At 36.8% G+C, this 16,605-nt stretch overlaps 1 protein-coding gene across 7 annotated transcripts in view; it reads left to right on the top strand.

Annotated features, from left to right (window-relative positions):
• Positions 1-16,605, top strand: part of LOC117157886 (protein O-mannosyl-transferase TMTC1) — a 278,211-nt gene that overhangs the window by 250,589 nt on the left and 11,017 nt on the right. For 6 of the 7 annotated variants that reach the window (XM_076625790.1, XM_076625788.1, XM_076625789.1 and 3 more), the window contains exons 11-13: positions 7,006-7,146; positions 9,680-9,879; positions 10,063-10,198. In XM_076625790.1, the coding sequence (XP_076481905.1) occupies positions 7,006-7,146; positions 9,680-9,879; positions 10,063-10,198 (477 nt within the window). The remainder of the gene's footprint in view (positions 1-7,005; positions 7,147-9,679; positions 9,880-10,062; positions 10,199-16,605) is intronic. The other variant, XM_076625808.1, reaches the window with a different exon arrangement.

The following is a 16,605-nucleotide window of genomic DNA, read 5'->3' as shown; positions in this document are numbered from 1 at the left end:
ATTGAATTCGATGTGACAATGCTCTTTATTTATTTGATAGCTGCTATAATTGGCCGATTTATGAGCAAAGTGTACAATTATCTGCAAACTAAATAATATGAAATAAATTAACTTAGACTCGACAAACTAAGGATATTAAAGTTATCTTGTAAATTAATATCCACTATAACGGATAAAGTTAGATCAAGCAAACTAAAACTCCAAATACTATCGGAATTAGCATTACTCGATTTATTTATCCTTGACTAGTTTCTAGACACTGGCTGCCCCACTAAAAGAAATAAAGAATATTAAGGCTGAAAAGTATCTAGCTCCTTAAAATATCGATATTAAATAAAACGTTCATAGGATTTCAATAATACGTGAAATTTGTTAATTCTCAGATACATTTTTGTGGCAAAATTCTATTTTAAAGTATCCAAAAAATGGTTCATGCTATTTCATGCTATTACATATCGAAAAATTGTTTAAGATATTTCAATAATCCGGCGTAAAATTCAGATAAAAATGCAAACATGTTTTCTATTCGCATTTCTAATGTTTCGTAAGTCTGATCAAACACTGTATCTGATATTTTGATGTTTAGCAGCCGTCACTCGCAGAATTTCGAATCATCGATGCATTAAGATTAGCATGTAAAATTCCGCACGAGTGCTCGCAACTCTCGACACGAACACCCTTCCATCATCTCGGTTCGTAGATTCCAGACATTCGTTTTCTCAGCATTTTCTAGGATTGCGTTCGATCCTCGAAGAGAACAACGGGTTCCTAAGCAATCCTCTTTTCGAAGCATCGCGAAAGGTGACGAGTGTCTGCTTTTTAAAACGTCGAAAGAATGGTACTGGGATACGATAAACGCAAAGTTTGTTTGTTGCTGCACAACCTGTACCATTTTAGCTTTTGTTTTGTCTTCTTTCGAAGGTGTTGTCTTCGTCTATTTTATGGAAACGATTTGAATCTTCATGACGAGATAGATTATTTTGCAGATCATCGTACATTCTTCGTTACGAGATAAATTACGAATAAAATCACAGACACGTTACATCATTTTCTTCAATTTTTAGCATACGATTTCTCAAAGAATAATAAACGATGAAACAGTATGTAACAATGGAATAAAGAAACATTATTTCTGCAGCCGTTTAATTCATTCGATTCTTTGCTTCTCGTGGTGTATTATATTATTCGATATTATTGTCCACTGGCGGGACTTAAACAGTATGAAATATTTCATAAAAACAATTCAACAATACACCCACGTCAAACGCGAGGACTTAGAGCGAACGATGGAGTAAAAGCCGATCGGAATCCTAATAAATTCCAGTCCCCTTTCACAGTTTTATTTTCGCAAAGCAATAAATCCTTAAAGCGTCAGAACGAAACAAAAAAGAATTGCAATACAACGGGTGCAAGTTAAAAAAACAAAACTAGACAAAGAAAGGGGGAAAAAATCTGTTTACCGTCGAAATATTTTTGTTCGGGAATCGATATCGTTCCCAGCGACTTAAATATAGATGGAGCTAGTGCTAAATGGAGCAAAAGAAAAAAAAAAAAGAAAAAAAGAAAGTGAATTGCAGAACAGAGGATGCGAAGGGTTAAAAAACAAAAGAAAGACAGGAAAAGAAAAATATGTGCATGGAAGTATTTCGTTCTGGAATCAGTATCATTTCTAGCGACTTAAATATAAACGAAACACTTCTCCAAGGGTGAAACAAACGCAAGCAGCAAGAAACGAATAAATGCAAGACAGAAGAGAACGAATAGGAGAAAAGAAGAAATGCGGAGAAATAGGAAATACACATCGAGATTCATCCCGAACGCATCGAATAAAACGGATTCGTCGCGGGAACGTGAACATACATCACAGACTCGATAGAATACCGGTCGGATTATACCTCCCTTTTTTGACGCTGGCCGATCCACTCACGTTGGATTTCTTTTTCTGTCTCCTTTATCCGCTTTCTTCATTTCACTGCGTGTAACTTGAACGCGCCCGCGACGATCCTATCTCCGTAGTTTTCTCCGACCTCCAACCCTTATTGAGCTCTCGCAGACAAACCCCTCACCGTTACACCGTTACGAACCAACTATCCTCGAGATGTCTCCAGTCTCTACGAATTGTGTTCTCCACTTTCCTTTCCCCATTCTATAGCCGTCTCTTTTTCTAATATTCCAACGTGGTTACTACAGTCCGCATGTTGCCACCGCGATAGCATCCTTAATATCGAATATTACATCGAAAAGGGCACGCCATTCGTACGTCTCGGTGGAGTCAATTTGCTGTTACAGATGTCATGCAAGAAGGGGCGCGTGTATTCGTTCAGCGTAGGGTAGGTTGTCTCCATTTTGTGGCGAGAACAAGAAGTTTGGAAGTGATATTGCGTGTTTAGTATTATAATTTGATTTTAGTTGACGTTTGTTTGACATACTGTATATACAGGGTTGTTGGTAACTGGTGGTACAAGCGGAAAGGGGGTGATTCTACGCGAAAAAAGAAGTCGAAAATATGGAATACAAATTTTTCGTTCGAGGCTTTGTTTTCGAGAAAATCGACTTTGAATTTTCGCTCGGTACGCGTGCGGCACGTTATAACGGATCTCACTGTAGATCGTTGTCTCGATGGAAAAATTAAAAAAAAATTTTTATTCTATATTTTCGACTTCTTTTTTCGCGTAGAATCACCCCCTTTCCGCTTGTACCACCAGTTACCAATCACCCTGTAGATTAATCAGTTCTTGTACGACTCTTTGAAAGCCAGTAGTTGTTTAAGTGAACATCGACTATTCTATTTTGTAATAGACTGTTGAAATGTACGCACAGAATGTCGTAATATTATGTAGGAAAGTGTTTCAACGCTTGTTGACTTTTGTAAACGGATACATTACGTGTATCACACGAAACGTTCTGAAATTTCGCTGGCACTTTAACAAGACCCGACTTGACCATGATTACATCGATAAAGTTTCCTCGCGAGTGAGTAATTACACTTATGTTGCATTCTGTCATGTATAATTTACAGTTATTGGTTTTCGGTTTGAAGATATCAAGTTATAATTGTAGTTCAAACTGTACATTTCGTTGGAAATACAACCTGCGTTTCTCGAATTAAAATGATAAAGCATATGAGACGTGCGATTTGATATTATAAAGCAGAGGGTCGTACAGAGCTATGAATTCTATAGAAACAAGTGAAATTATACGGAGATAATCCTTAAAAATTCTCTTTTAACAAAGTGCACCATAGTATCGTAAATTTATGATTGATTCCGATTTTCGAGATCGGAAATGATTTCTGTCTAACGTGTTGTATTTAAACCATTTAATATCGGAAGTAAATTTTTTGTTGATAAACCAAAGTTATAGGAAAAAGGATTTCGAAATATCGAAAAATTGTTCTGAGAGTAAACAGCTATTGTATGGACAAAAAGCAGAATCACTACATGAAACTATATCTCCGTTATAACGAATGGGATATCAGATTTTGGTATCTTTCGTGTTTACCTTTAACAATCCAGTTAGGTCTTTGTTGAACACGACCGAATAAAAGTTCCTCTTTCTCCCCGCTCTACCCTTTTCCTTCTACCGCATATTTGCTTTCAAAAGTAATTTCATATAAAAATTGGGAAACTTTATAACCATACCGTGTCGGTAGTTTATAAAATATCCACAATAAATAAATGAAATACCACAATAAATCAGAGGACTTCATGACATTAAACAGCACTGCTGTTGCGATGATTTTGTGTGGAACAGGACTCGACATTCTATTTCGTTCTTATCAGTTTTAATACATAAAACGATACTTAATAGAATATAAATATAAATTTAACAGAAACACGATACAAATGTTATCACGAAAATATGAAAATTCGTTCAAATTCTGAACAGATTTTCAAGATAGTTTATCGAATATGAAACAGTTGGAATAAAGTGTTTTCGCTCGATTCTAAATTTTTTAATGCTCTTCTTATTTATTCTCATTTTATCCATACTATCCTACTCCCCCTCCCCCCTAAAACAAACCGTCAAATTGCAAATTGACGAAGGGAAGGTAGTTTACACGGTATTATAATTACAATGGCGTTAACGCAATCCCAACTGTGTTTCGCGCATAGACAGAAGAGAGGCTGGGATACACAGATTTTACTTTGCCTGTGTTAATGCTTGTAACGCTGTAGTTGACTGCGTGCCATGGAGAAGGGTTGCAGCCGAAAGGGTGCGAGTGACATTTTATTAAGTACGGAGTTTCATGCTTCGAAGCAATTTAGACGTATACCACGCAGCGAAAGTTTCATACCGGCCTCCAACGTGCGGCAAAATCATTTGAATCTTGAAAGGCGGTCGGTGATTTACAGAGGCCTCATTTTGGGCCGGTTGCTTCGTGCCTCTCTGTTCGTGAGTTTCTTCGCTTTGTAATTACGTATCGTTGCTCCGAGATCGTTTTAACACAACACTTCATTACACTTCTAATTGAGCTTCGGATGCATGACGCGTGTTCGTTTAATTTACTACCAACATTTACCAATTGATTAATTTATTTTTATTTCCGTAAAAAGTTTTAGTCGCAGAATATAATTGATTAATCGTACATTAAATACAGGATATAAAAATATTGTTACATCGGCTGATTCATTGATTCAAAGTTATATATTTGTATATATATTGAAAAATAAACATCGATAGAGAACTGTATTCAACAACAAATAGAAGTTGAATTTCTTTCTTGCATTATCATTTAAGATTCCACTCTGGAAATCTACTGTGGTGATATTTATTCGTCCCTTGAAAATTGTAATTTAATAGTAGGTGAAAATAATATATCGTAGTGACAACTGTATTTTATTTGTAATAATAAAATATTTGATAATGTACAACGTGCAGTGTACTGAAATAATTCTCTTCTAAAGATTTACATTATTTTAATGAAATAATTTTTTGTTTGAGGTTGTGAAACATCTTTTTATAAGAAGTGTATCGTACTTGATTAATATTATCATTAAAATATATTTGAATATTCCATTAGTATAATTTCTTTGTGATTACTTTATTGTTTTATATATATATATTTTTTTTTGTAAATTCCTTTTATGCAGTGTTTTAAGTAATATGAAGAATTCAGTGAAATATCAGGACGCACGGAAGTCAGATATTAACGAGGTAGAAATTTTTAACTTTTAATTATATTCAGACTCTGGTAAAGTGCATACAGAAATGGAGTCTGTTTCTCTGGACGACAGCTCCAACGAATTATAACATTCTAAGATAAATGTATTAAATAAAGTACCTTGTTACATAACGAAACGAAATAATTAAAGTCGTAGTTAGCTTCCATTAAAAAAGTAACGGTTAATTTCTGAATAAATTAAAGTTTCTTCGATTCAAGATGAAAACGTTAAATAGCAAGATGAAAGTTTTGTTTCTTTGCAATTATAAGACAGTTGACGTCGAAATCGGGGACGATTAACGTTTCACCGGCCAGTTTCTTCATGACGATTATTTAGTCGAGGAATATCCTTTATTTCGATAAGAAAGTTTAATTTAGTTTCGCGAAGTAGCTTCCGCTGAAAAATCGAGTTCCGCGCGTTGTTCCACATCCCCCGTCCACAGAAATATAATATTGTTCTTTAATCCTCGTCGCGATGTTGGGCCGAATTGCGTCGCTTCAAAGAATCACTGTCAGAATATACGTTTCTCGTCAGAAGTTAGGAAAGTTTTGTCAGAACGCGTTTCCACCATAATACATTTTCCCTAACTACGTTACTTCTAAATTGGGTTCGCAGCGGCGACGCGAGCAGCGGATTTAACTAAAGGCAGAATTGTGCTCTTAAATACGCAGTGTTGTTAAATATTTTCTGAAAATTAAATACCCATATGCGTTCCACGTGCTATTCAAAGAAGAAGAGCGTGTTTAACCTGTTTGCACTTGAAGATAGGAAAATATGAGAAGTTTCATTATCCGAGCGAGACGTTTAACGATAAACGCGCTATTATGAAAGCAATCAGAAGAATTTATGCTTCTGTATATTTTACTGACGTTTATTTACTTTGGCTTTTATCCTTAATGTTTTCAACAGAACTCGAAGATTTATTCTTCGAATCTGAAATGAGATTATTCTGAAGCAATTCTACGAATAATACGAAGAAAATTTTCATTACCGAACATCTATCAACAATTCCAACTAATTTAAGAAAACCGATTAATCATTTGAAAATCAAGCAAAAGGCGCCACTTAATTTCCTCCGCTAACCATTCGTTGTTTCCTCTAACTAAACGATAATTAACTGATATCTACTGGTTCCTACTACTCTAGCCAGTTCTATGGGCATTTGTTAATAAAGGAAACTTTCGGAAATTTTCGCCAAACGTAATTTCCTGTCTACGGAGAAAGGTGAATAGTTTCTCGCAAAAAATTATCTAATTCATCTTTCACCCTATTGCGAATTCACCTTTTATTCGTTCACGATGGCGTCTGGGCATGTAGCCGAATACAATCGAATCCTCGTCCACGATATCGAAAGCAAGAGTTCGCTGGTTCGTCATTATCTCGCAGATTCAGGATGTATCGTGCATCAATACATTTCTTTTTTCTTTTTTCAGTTTGAAAGCTTAGGTATTACGTGCAACATATATATTCGTAGGAAACTTATGGAAAACATACGTATAAATATTTGTAACATCACGATGTCTCCGTGCAGTATAGATAAAATCCAGGATATTACAAAAGAAAAACTGATTCGAGATTACATTGCTGTTATGCCTGCTTGTTTGTCGTTGTGTTCGAACATACGGAAATATTTTCACGATATTGTGCAAATTTGCGCTCGAAAAGATTCGAAGGATCGATGAAAATTATTCCGTTGATCAGCTCTATCGCCGATTATTACACGAGCACGTATGCTCATGGGGGAAACGGAATTACCTTCGTGATTAAATGCATGGAAACGCACCGTGTTCCTCCGGATCATTAATCACTTTGTAAATAAGCGGTGTTTATTTGATTACAGGCTGTGGCCGACGTACGCTAGTGCGCATAACAACCTCGGAACGCTTTCGGTGGGCGATCAAGCGGAGCAACACTTTTTGGCTGCGATACACGCTCAACCGGGGCACGTGAACGCTCATTACAATCTTGGTCAACTCTACAGGTCAGTGATTAAGTCATCGTGAAAGAAATGTCAGATGTCATGTGAATCGCTGCTTGCTTTATTTTTTGTAATCTCTTAGCTATTACACAGAGGAATTTATTGATATCGATAATCTATAAATTAGAAATTATAACATATAGCTCGTAAAAATTCGCTAATATAATGTAATAATGTTCGGTAACGTAGAAGGATATTGGAGAAAAAATTAAGAAACATTCTATTTAACATTATTTTTTACTTATACGTTGGTTCGTGCAAGATAAAATTCTACGAATTAAATGCTCGGAGATTAACGAGGTAACATTAATTTAATTCTTCTTATTGAACTCACATTTACTAAAATCATAAATATTGATCTTATCATAACACGTAACGATGCAATATTAATTAAATTCAGTAGTATATTTAATCATCTCGTCATCGTTCGTGATTAACAATTTAATTAATCATAACGGTTATCGTTAATCATTGAACATTAATTACACTATAATAGACAGCTCGAACGATACCATTATTATCGACTACAAGAATCATGCACAGAGCCACTCTTTCGAGTTTGATAAGAACTTGTTTCCTCTCAAAAACGTTCACAAAGAGAGAACGAAACGATACGCTATCGCGTATCTATGGTAACGGTCTGTGAAACTCGCAAGTGAAGAAGCAACTCGTTCATTTGTGTAAAAAGAGAATAAACGACGCAGACGCGGCAGGGAACAACGAGTGGAAATCAAGGATAATTCTCGTTTCTCCGAATGCTCTGGAATCTAATGGTGTCTCCCATCACGCGGAGTAAACAGAGTTACAGGAAGAATCCCGAATCCAACGGCTTCCTGCTTTATTAATGGTATATCGAGGCAATGGTATACCGAGGTGTACGCTGCGCGATAAATTTAGCGTGGCAAGGTAATTCTAGTGGCGTGGTCAAAATTAAACTTTAATTAACGCCTCTTGCTTGATAAATTAATGTTTAATTGACGGCGGGAGCGAGGCGTGCGTACGTGCATACCGCCATTGCTCGTTCCGTCCACTCGCTGCTGTTGCTGCTGCTGCTGCGCTGTACTCCATTTTCGTCTCGTTCCGGCTCGCGGGGAAACATCGCCCATAAATTTTTCGGCTCTCTCCTCCACGAAAGTATTTTCCACCGTGAAATCCCTGGGAACGTGGCTCGCGGATTACTCGGCTTATGAAGTGTGTTACGGATCGTGGAATTCGAAGGTCTGATGGAACAACTTCGTTTGCAAATCGCTGATAACCACTTTTTCACCGATAACTAAACTGCAGATATTTATACGTTTATCGAAAATTCAAAGATGCATAGATTTACAGAGAATATATGTAATGCACGAAAATATATAATATATCATGAGTAGATTATGATGTTTAATGAATGAAAAAAAAAATCTTTGCGTGGCTTCCATTCTTTCTTTCAGTTGTACTTATAGAGAAAATACTTGAAAACGTGGATAATTTATCGACTAATAACGATGCGTATCTATCGTTTCTTTGTAAATGAGAAATTAGAATCGACTTTTTCCATAAAACGAATGACCGCGTGATATACGGTCTTCAATTTTAAATCTGAAAGTTGAATTTCGACAATAAATCGTGTAGTAATATATACGCGTTTAAAGGAATATAACAGAACATGAAGCATATTAGGGTCTTTTGAAGATCGACAAATTTTTATTCGTCGTCACTAGTCTTTAGTAAGAAATTCTAATTCCAAAAGAATTTAAATTCATGAACGAATAAAGAGCTAACTTTCAAGATTGAAAATGAACATTAGCAGTCGTTAAGTTAAATTTTTGAGTACTGCGTATAATTTTATTAGGTTAGTATCTACCTACCGGTCTATTAGGGAAAATTGTATTAACCAGTGGACGCGAAATTAGCGTCATGGACAGTGGCATTTCACGGAACGATGAAGCGCGCAGAATGCACAATGACGTACACGGTTGCGCATAGTACGTTAAAAGCAAGTACAGGCATTCATATCTTGATTGTAATCATGTTATACTTCGCGAGAATGATCGTCATACATGATTGGGATAGGTTGTCATAGTTAACGCGGTCGAAACACACCGAAATTTAATTGCCAATAAATCGTTACTCTACACAACAACTGTATAACGTACCCTGTCAATTTTACATTCATGTGCAACGATATTTTCATTAAATACTTGCATATAATAGGCACACTAACTAAGCACGCTCGATCGAATCAAACGATTCGAAGTAGATAAGGACTTTACTCGATAGACAAATATCTGTATTCGAATCCTTATATCTGCTGACAATTGAAATCAGTCAAATCATTCAATTACACCTGTAAACGTTTCGTTATCGTGATCAGATGTGAAGAACAAAAGTTATCGATAGAAAGGCTGTATATATTTTCTAATGACATGATTACTCTGTGTAAACAGAATAGTTAACATTTTTCCTAAATTTCGCTATCAACTTTTCGAGTAACCTAATACGTACGTATATAAAAATAAATTAACGTAGCGTGTTACGTGGTTCCATTTGCCAGGAAAACGAACAGGACAGAGGAATGTATACGGATGTTGCAAAAATGCGTATCCTTGGACCCGGCGTATACGCCAGCTTATTTGGTGCTGGCGAGATTGGCAACTGGTCCTACCGCTGGCGTTCTTCTACGGCACGTGGTCCGATTACAACCCAAAAGCCCCGACCATCTCGCGGAATATGCATCGTGGTTGTACCAGAATGGTAAGTGACGGTGGTAAAATGGCTAAATAGCTTAAAGTAGGATAAAGCCCGACAGTTCCCGTTGCGACGGTCCAAAGTACGGGTTAAAGTAGTTTAAAGTAGCGAAACAACATCGAAACTCTGGCCGCGTAACGGCCCTGCTTCAGCTTTATACTCACGCCAAATCGTCGTCTGTCTCTTCAGGCAAATGGCTACCCTCTCTCAAGTACTACCTCAAAGCCATGGAGGTTTCGCCGTCGCACAGATCGTCGCTTCTGGGAACGGTCAGGATATTGAGATCGAGGGGTCAGTGGCCCAGAGTTCATCAACTTATCACCAGGTAAGTAATTGCAATCAATATACCGAATTTTTGTATATGCGTGTATTCGTACAGGCTTGAATATTTTCGGTGCAATTTGATGAGATTAGGGAGGAAAATTTCTTATAATTTTGATATTGTGATAACGAATGAAACTTGTCGCTCATTTAATAGCACAGGATAGAAATGACGTTACGTCGATATAGACATGTTCATATTATTATATTGAGTCGTTGACTTGGCAGATGAGCGAGAAAATGTCCAAAATGAATTTTGAAATATTTGCAACAATCGCTTACCTATAAAAACGTCATTCTTTTATGTGCTGAAGTTAGATTATCCAAGAGAAATGATGTAATTGAATTTTTTTTTCTTAATTTTTTATGCTCCAAACCGATTTCACGAAAAGTTTGCTTTTTCTATATAGTTGTGTCATTACTATAAACGTTGTTGATGCCATAGTATTAAGTGAGTTGCGTTTTCACTGGCACACTAATTAATAATTGATGAAGATAGATCAAGCTAATAATTCTCATACGTAGATGAACAAATTCAATACGTGTAATGATACAGTAATGTAATCTGATATAATAACAAGCTTTACATTGAAATACAAATGATCGCATCGATGTTCTCATTATCTCGTCATCTCTAACTTTATTATTTAAACAACTCACTAGAAAAACTGTTCACTTTTTTCACCAGAGATAACTTTATCTTAAACGACGTTTGTTGCAACGCATCGCTTATTACTCTTTTCGTTTTTCCAGACCATTTTATTAAAATACACAAACGAAAAATACACCATAGTTGTGGCGTGAGCAGCAACTCGCATAATTGAAACAACGCAGTGTACGCGTCGACAGCAACCAATATATTAATCAGCGATAATTACAATTATACATCCTATTAATCTCTGCTTTAATACCTATCGCACAAAAGCCAATTTAATTATCACGAAACCAATTCGCGTAGAAATCAGTGTACAAACATTTAAGCAAGTTCAAACGAGAGGATTCTGAAGGTAATAAAAGAATACGAATCATTGAAACGGATGCGTTGCAACTTCACCAGCCGAAAGGAATATTAACGCTAATTCACGGGTGTGTTGATCATCGTCCAGCCTCGACTCTGAGAAGTAAATTGGCAGAAGTAAACGAAAGCTCAGCAGAGGAACTCTTTTGATACCGGTGAAAAATGCCGCAGTTCGGCCGCTCGTCGACAGTGCAAACGAATCGTTTGGAACAGCTTAGCAACTTCGACTTTCGGAGTTGACATGGAACTTTCATCCCTGGATAGCAATCGCGTCGTTTGTCCAGTTTTCAACCCCTTGTTCCCGCGTGCATACGTATGTACCTGGATTATAGAGTGGTCGGCCAACTAACCCCTTGCATTCAGTTCGACCTTCCTCCGCTTTTCTCCTCCACTTTATCATCCCTCGTTTCGACGCAAAATTATCATCGATCGTGGCTAATCCTTCGAATGCAAATTCTTCGTGTAAATTAATAACAAATGGAAAGAATTGTCGTGACGTGTTGTGTTCGATTGTGCGTTGTACCGCGTGTAAACGATGTCTCTTACGATACGACGAATTCCGTGGGTTAAGTGTTTTTAATAATACGCGTTCTTTTGTTATATCTCCGGAAAGGAGAGAAAGAGCCTGTGGTCCATCTGCGAAAGGGTTAAATTCCCCATAGATGCATAAAGATCCGTTATAACACGCAACGCCCCTCTCGGAGGCTCGCGTATTGCAACCCCCTGACTCCTCGCGGTGCAAATAGCATCCATAAAAAAGGCACAGTAAATTTGCCGGCGACGATTCGCGTTGTTTTTGCAGGCGGCGCCCTGGAGGTATGTGCGAATGAATGCACGCGGAATCAATTCTTTCTTGCTGACCAAAATTATGGTACAGGGATCTCGGTGATCGATAAAAAGCCAGCGCGCGGTCAGTTTTCCAGCGAACGAGTTTAGAGGATTGCAGAGGGGTATATTGTTTTTTTCATTTCTTTCTTTTTTTCCAATTGGAGTTAGGAGGAAGAACGAGCTTCGTTCAATTAGTGAGTTTTTATGGGTTGTCGATTGACATTGAAAACCTAGACGTTTGATTTAGGTGGACGCAAAAAAATTCCGCGCCCATCCGGTTTAATCGCTTCGCATGGGCGGTTGTGTTCTCGTGTCAGCACAAGTGTGATTGACCGATATTCGGTGGTAATATGTACGGTTTTAGTGAAGCGTTGATTGGAATAGCAAGTGATTAATTCCTGGAACTGGTCGAACAATCGTCACGGTGTTATATCTGTTACATGCTTTGTGGATATATGGAATTATTTGTATAAAAGCACATGTTGGTGGCATATGTGATTTTGCCAGCTAATGATAGGAAGGCTAATGATAAGTTAGGTTAGGTTAGGAAGATTAGCAGAAGACAAAGATATATTGCTTTGGTCTATATGTATAAAGATAATTAATCCTTTTATTATAGGTAATTTATTGTTACAGAGGTTCTATTCATTTGTAGTTTCAATAATTGAAATCGTTCTTCTTGCGATGTACCTATAGATACAGAATTTTAGAGGATTAACTGACATAATTAGGAAGATTATATTATATTTCGATAAGAAAATGGGAAATCATAGAAGCATCTCTTTAGATATCGAAAGTATTTCCATATAATATTATAAGACAGAGGATGATGATTTACTAACAACAAATTTCATAATTCAATACCAAACGACCATTATTTGATAGACGGGCAACGTTTACTAAAACGCGGTAGATCAAAGTTTGTTTCCTTCCCCCTCCCCCTTTAAAAGCAAAAAGTCACTATGCAGTCAAATTTTGCATCGTTTCAAAATCACCGTGATAATGGTAGACCCTGAAGGGGTGTTACGGTCGGCAAGAATTGCGCGAGCTTGGCGCAGTTTCAGAGGGTTGAACTACCGAATGACACAGGCGTGGTCAACCAACTGGTCCATAGACGAGAGTCGACTATACACGGAGGTTAAATTTTGGAGAAACAAGGCGAAAAGTGGTGATGACTCGTTGGAAGTGGAGGAGAGAAAGGGAGATCGAGCAGATTGACAACACCTACGCTATCGGTGTGTAACTACCACAACGCGCAAAGATTTCAATATGCACCGTTTGACAGATGTGCCACAGCGTGCAAATTTTAAATGCAAATATAAATCTGCCATGCAGACCGCAGAGGCCGGGTATGAGCAACGGGGGTGGCGAAGGGTTTCGAAAGGGGGTGCAAACGTTCCAGCGGACCAACGAGTGTACAGCGGTGGAAGAACCGTTTCACACGCTTCTCGCGTCTCTGTGTATGTGTATGAGTTTTCGTGGAGGCGGGGAACACAGTAATTACAATACTCTACTCCTTTGTTTTCTGCCGTTGGAAGTCTATATTAGAGGGAACGGCTCGTGTAGTTTGCGTCCAGTTGATAATTACGAGATCTTTTTCATTAGCATCAGCTTAATGACTGTTGTAAGTAGAGCGAGACGAACGGAGACTTTGCAGATTTGTTCACGGTTTTTCGTTAACCCGCGACACTTTTTTTCCACGAACCGAGCCGCGTATTGATAATAGGATGATACTTGTTTACAGATTCCAGGTATTTCGCTGAGAAATGATTAAAGGTCGTTGCTTGATTAGAGGATTGCTCAAACGAACTTATTGTTTCTGTGCAGTACTCGGTACATTGGAAGTTTCGATGAAACCTGGTGCGGAAGTTTCGTATTCAATCAAGATTTGAATATATTTCATAAATATCTTCGTCGTTAGAAACATTTGGAACATTCGTTTCTATGATTTTATATATATTTTTTATGTATGTACTTTTTATGTATATTTGGCTATTTTTATGTAAAATGAAACGTATTTAAATTTTGTAATACATTTGAAACAACGTTAATAGCACGTGCAAAAGAATATGAATGAGTTGGAAGAACGGTATCTTTATTCGACGAACTTCTTTTATACACATTCAAAAAATGCTATCTGACCCGGAATAAATTTCTAGACACCTTCATCGATGAATTTCTTTCTGGAACGTCCAAAAAGCTCGAGAACAGATTTGCAAAGCAAATTTAGCAATCTTCGCGTACAAACATTCTTTATATACATATTCGAGAAATTTTTTACGAAGGCCAAGTATACAAAGTAATTGAGAACTTTGTATGGTAAAGGATTTAGGTGACAAAAAAAAACGATTTCTTTATTGGCAATAAATATGAATTGCACGTGAAATACAATAAAAATGTTATAGATATAATAACAATATTAGAAATGGCTGTATAATAAATATCAAGATAATACGTTATTATCGGTTGTTTAAAAAATAGGAGGTTACTATATATATCCTTTGGATAAGTAAACAGACTTTTTTTTTTAGAAAGCATTTTGACATAAAATTGGCACAAAAATTCATGCATGTTAATGATTCTTCCGTGCTGTATTTTCTTCAAACAAAAACTGAAGAGAATTTTTAACAATAAAAAAGATACGATCGACAACGAACCGAAAGTGATCCGAAAAGTGCAGCAGGGAAAAGTTAACCCTTTGAGGATAGAAATTCTACGATACTTCGCACAAGATCGAACTGCGTGGTAACTGATTTCACGATTAAAGAAAGGATATTTAATCTTTCTCTGTTCAATGTAAATTAAACGATATTCCAATGTTTCGCCGTTTTATCCCTTACAAAGATTATTTAAAAAGTGAATTAAGCAAATGCGGTATTCAATCACAATTGTACATTTCAAATTCCATGCAAGATAAAAATCCATTCGTTCGCTAATTGTAAGGCGAACAATTTGTTCGACTGACAAAAATAGCAGATGACAGGCTCAGGCGTCTGTTCGCCAACGTAATAATAATAAAATGCTGTGGACCCTCGAGATTTATTTATTTCTGCGTGCAGCCATACAGCTGGGATGCCGCGGTCCGGAAAATATTGATTCGCCGTTTAAGTGGATTGCGCTTCTAGCAGTCGCAAACGGCAACGCGCTTGTAAATAAACCATAAAGCGATAAATTTGTCAAATCTTACACCGCATTTTCGGTCGTTTCATTGTTCATCCCTTCGCTAAATTCGACTTATGAATTATTCAAACGGATGAATAATTCAACGGAAGAACTACGGAACTGGCCAACGTTTAACCATGAGCTTTTCCGTTATATATAATACAAATCATCACGCGCATAATTCGCCAACGCGAATCGCGCTATCAAACGACGCTTGTCGGTAATCAACGGAGAAGATTCGAAAGAAATCCTCCTGTATGCGTGCCAGTGTAGCAGATTGTTCCCGAACGACTCACATCAGAGACCTTCTGCACATTGATATTACGCAAATAAATTTGTTCGCCATTAAAATATCACGAGCAGAGAATGAAACTGTTTAAAAATCGTAGATACAGTTTTCGGTATAATTGAAATGAAACAATCGAATTATTATAAACTTCGTACGATGCTGAGATTTTTACGGCTTATTTATTTCGATATATGGTAGAACGGCTTTCACTTTGCAGCGGTTGCACGAATGTCAAATTAACTTCTCGTAAATCGTCGGTGGTTTTCGTCGATTGGTTCCAGATTCCATTTACGCTCTGAACGCACAGCTACTGTTTTAGATTTAAAGTATAGCATTGAGCAATTTATTTAGCTCACAAGCCGTTATTTAAGCGGTAGAACTAAATTGCTGCACAAATTTATGTGTATTGAAATGTTTAGTCAAAAAATTGATATGAATCCATGTGTAGTGGAAATTCATTGTGAGATTCATTTTTATCCAGGTATCTGATTACGCATAATTTAAGTAAATAGAGTATAAATTTTCCTTCGGGTTAACTTTTATTTTATATATATCAGACGCGTCCAATTTCTCTGAATTACATCTTTTAAAGTTTCTCAGCAGCCTGTTACTGAAGATATATAATCATAAAGGACTGGTTAGGACCTTTGTCGCGTCATCCGTAAATCTAAATAACTGAACGTGTTACAGCAAACGAGTGAAAATAAATAATACAAAATACAAGTGAAAACGTCTGCACGTCTCCTTTGACAAACTTTTATCGTACAGGTTTGTGAAGCTTCGACTAAAGTAGAAAATCGTAATTACAGTGGAATTATATGAATTATATTCTTTTGCGGAAAATTATAAACTGTATTGGGATGAAAATGTTAACGTAGATATTTCAAAGATAGATCGTAAAGAACTCGAAATTTACATCCTTCGTAATTATATCTAACTCTTCCCATTGTAATATTTTATATAATAATTTATATCACATTATATTTTAAAATAATAAAAATATGATTCACGCGGTTTCTATGTTTCTAACTGTTTTAAAAAAATATAATGAACTGTCGATTTTCTGGAAGCACAGCCCTCTGTTATGGCGAGGGTTATCTAGACAGGCGAAAGC

The sequence above is a fragment of the Bombus vancouverensis genome, chromosome 2 (genome assembly GCF_051014615.1).
Source record: "Bombus vancouverensis nearcticus chromosome 2, iyBomVanc1_principal, whole genome shotgun sequence".
NCBI lineage: Eukaryota > Metazoa > Arthropoda > Insecta > Hymenoptera > Apidae > Bombus > Bombus vancouverensis.
This window is presented reverse-complemented; position numbering and strand designations above follow the sequence as displayed.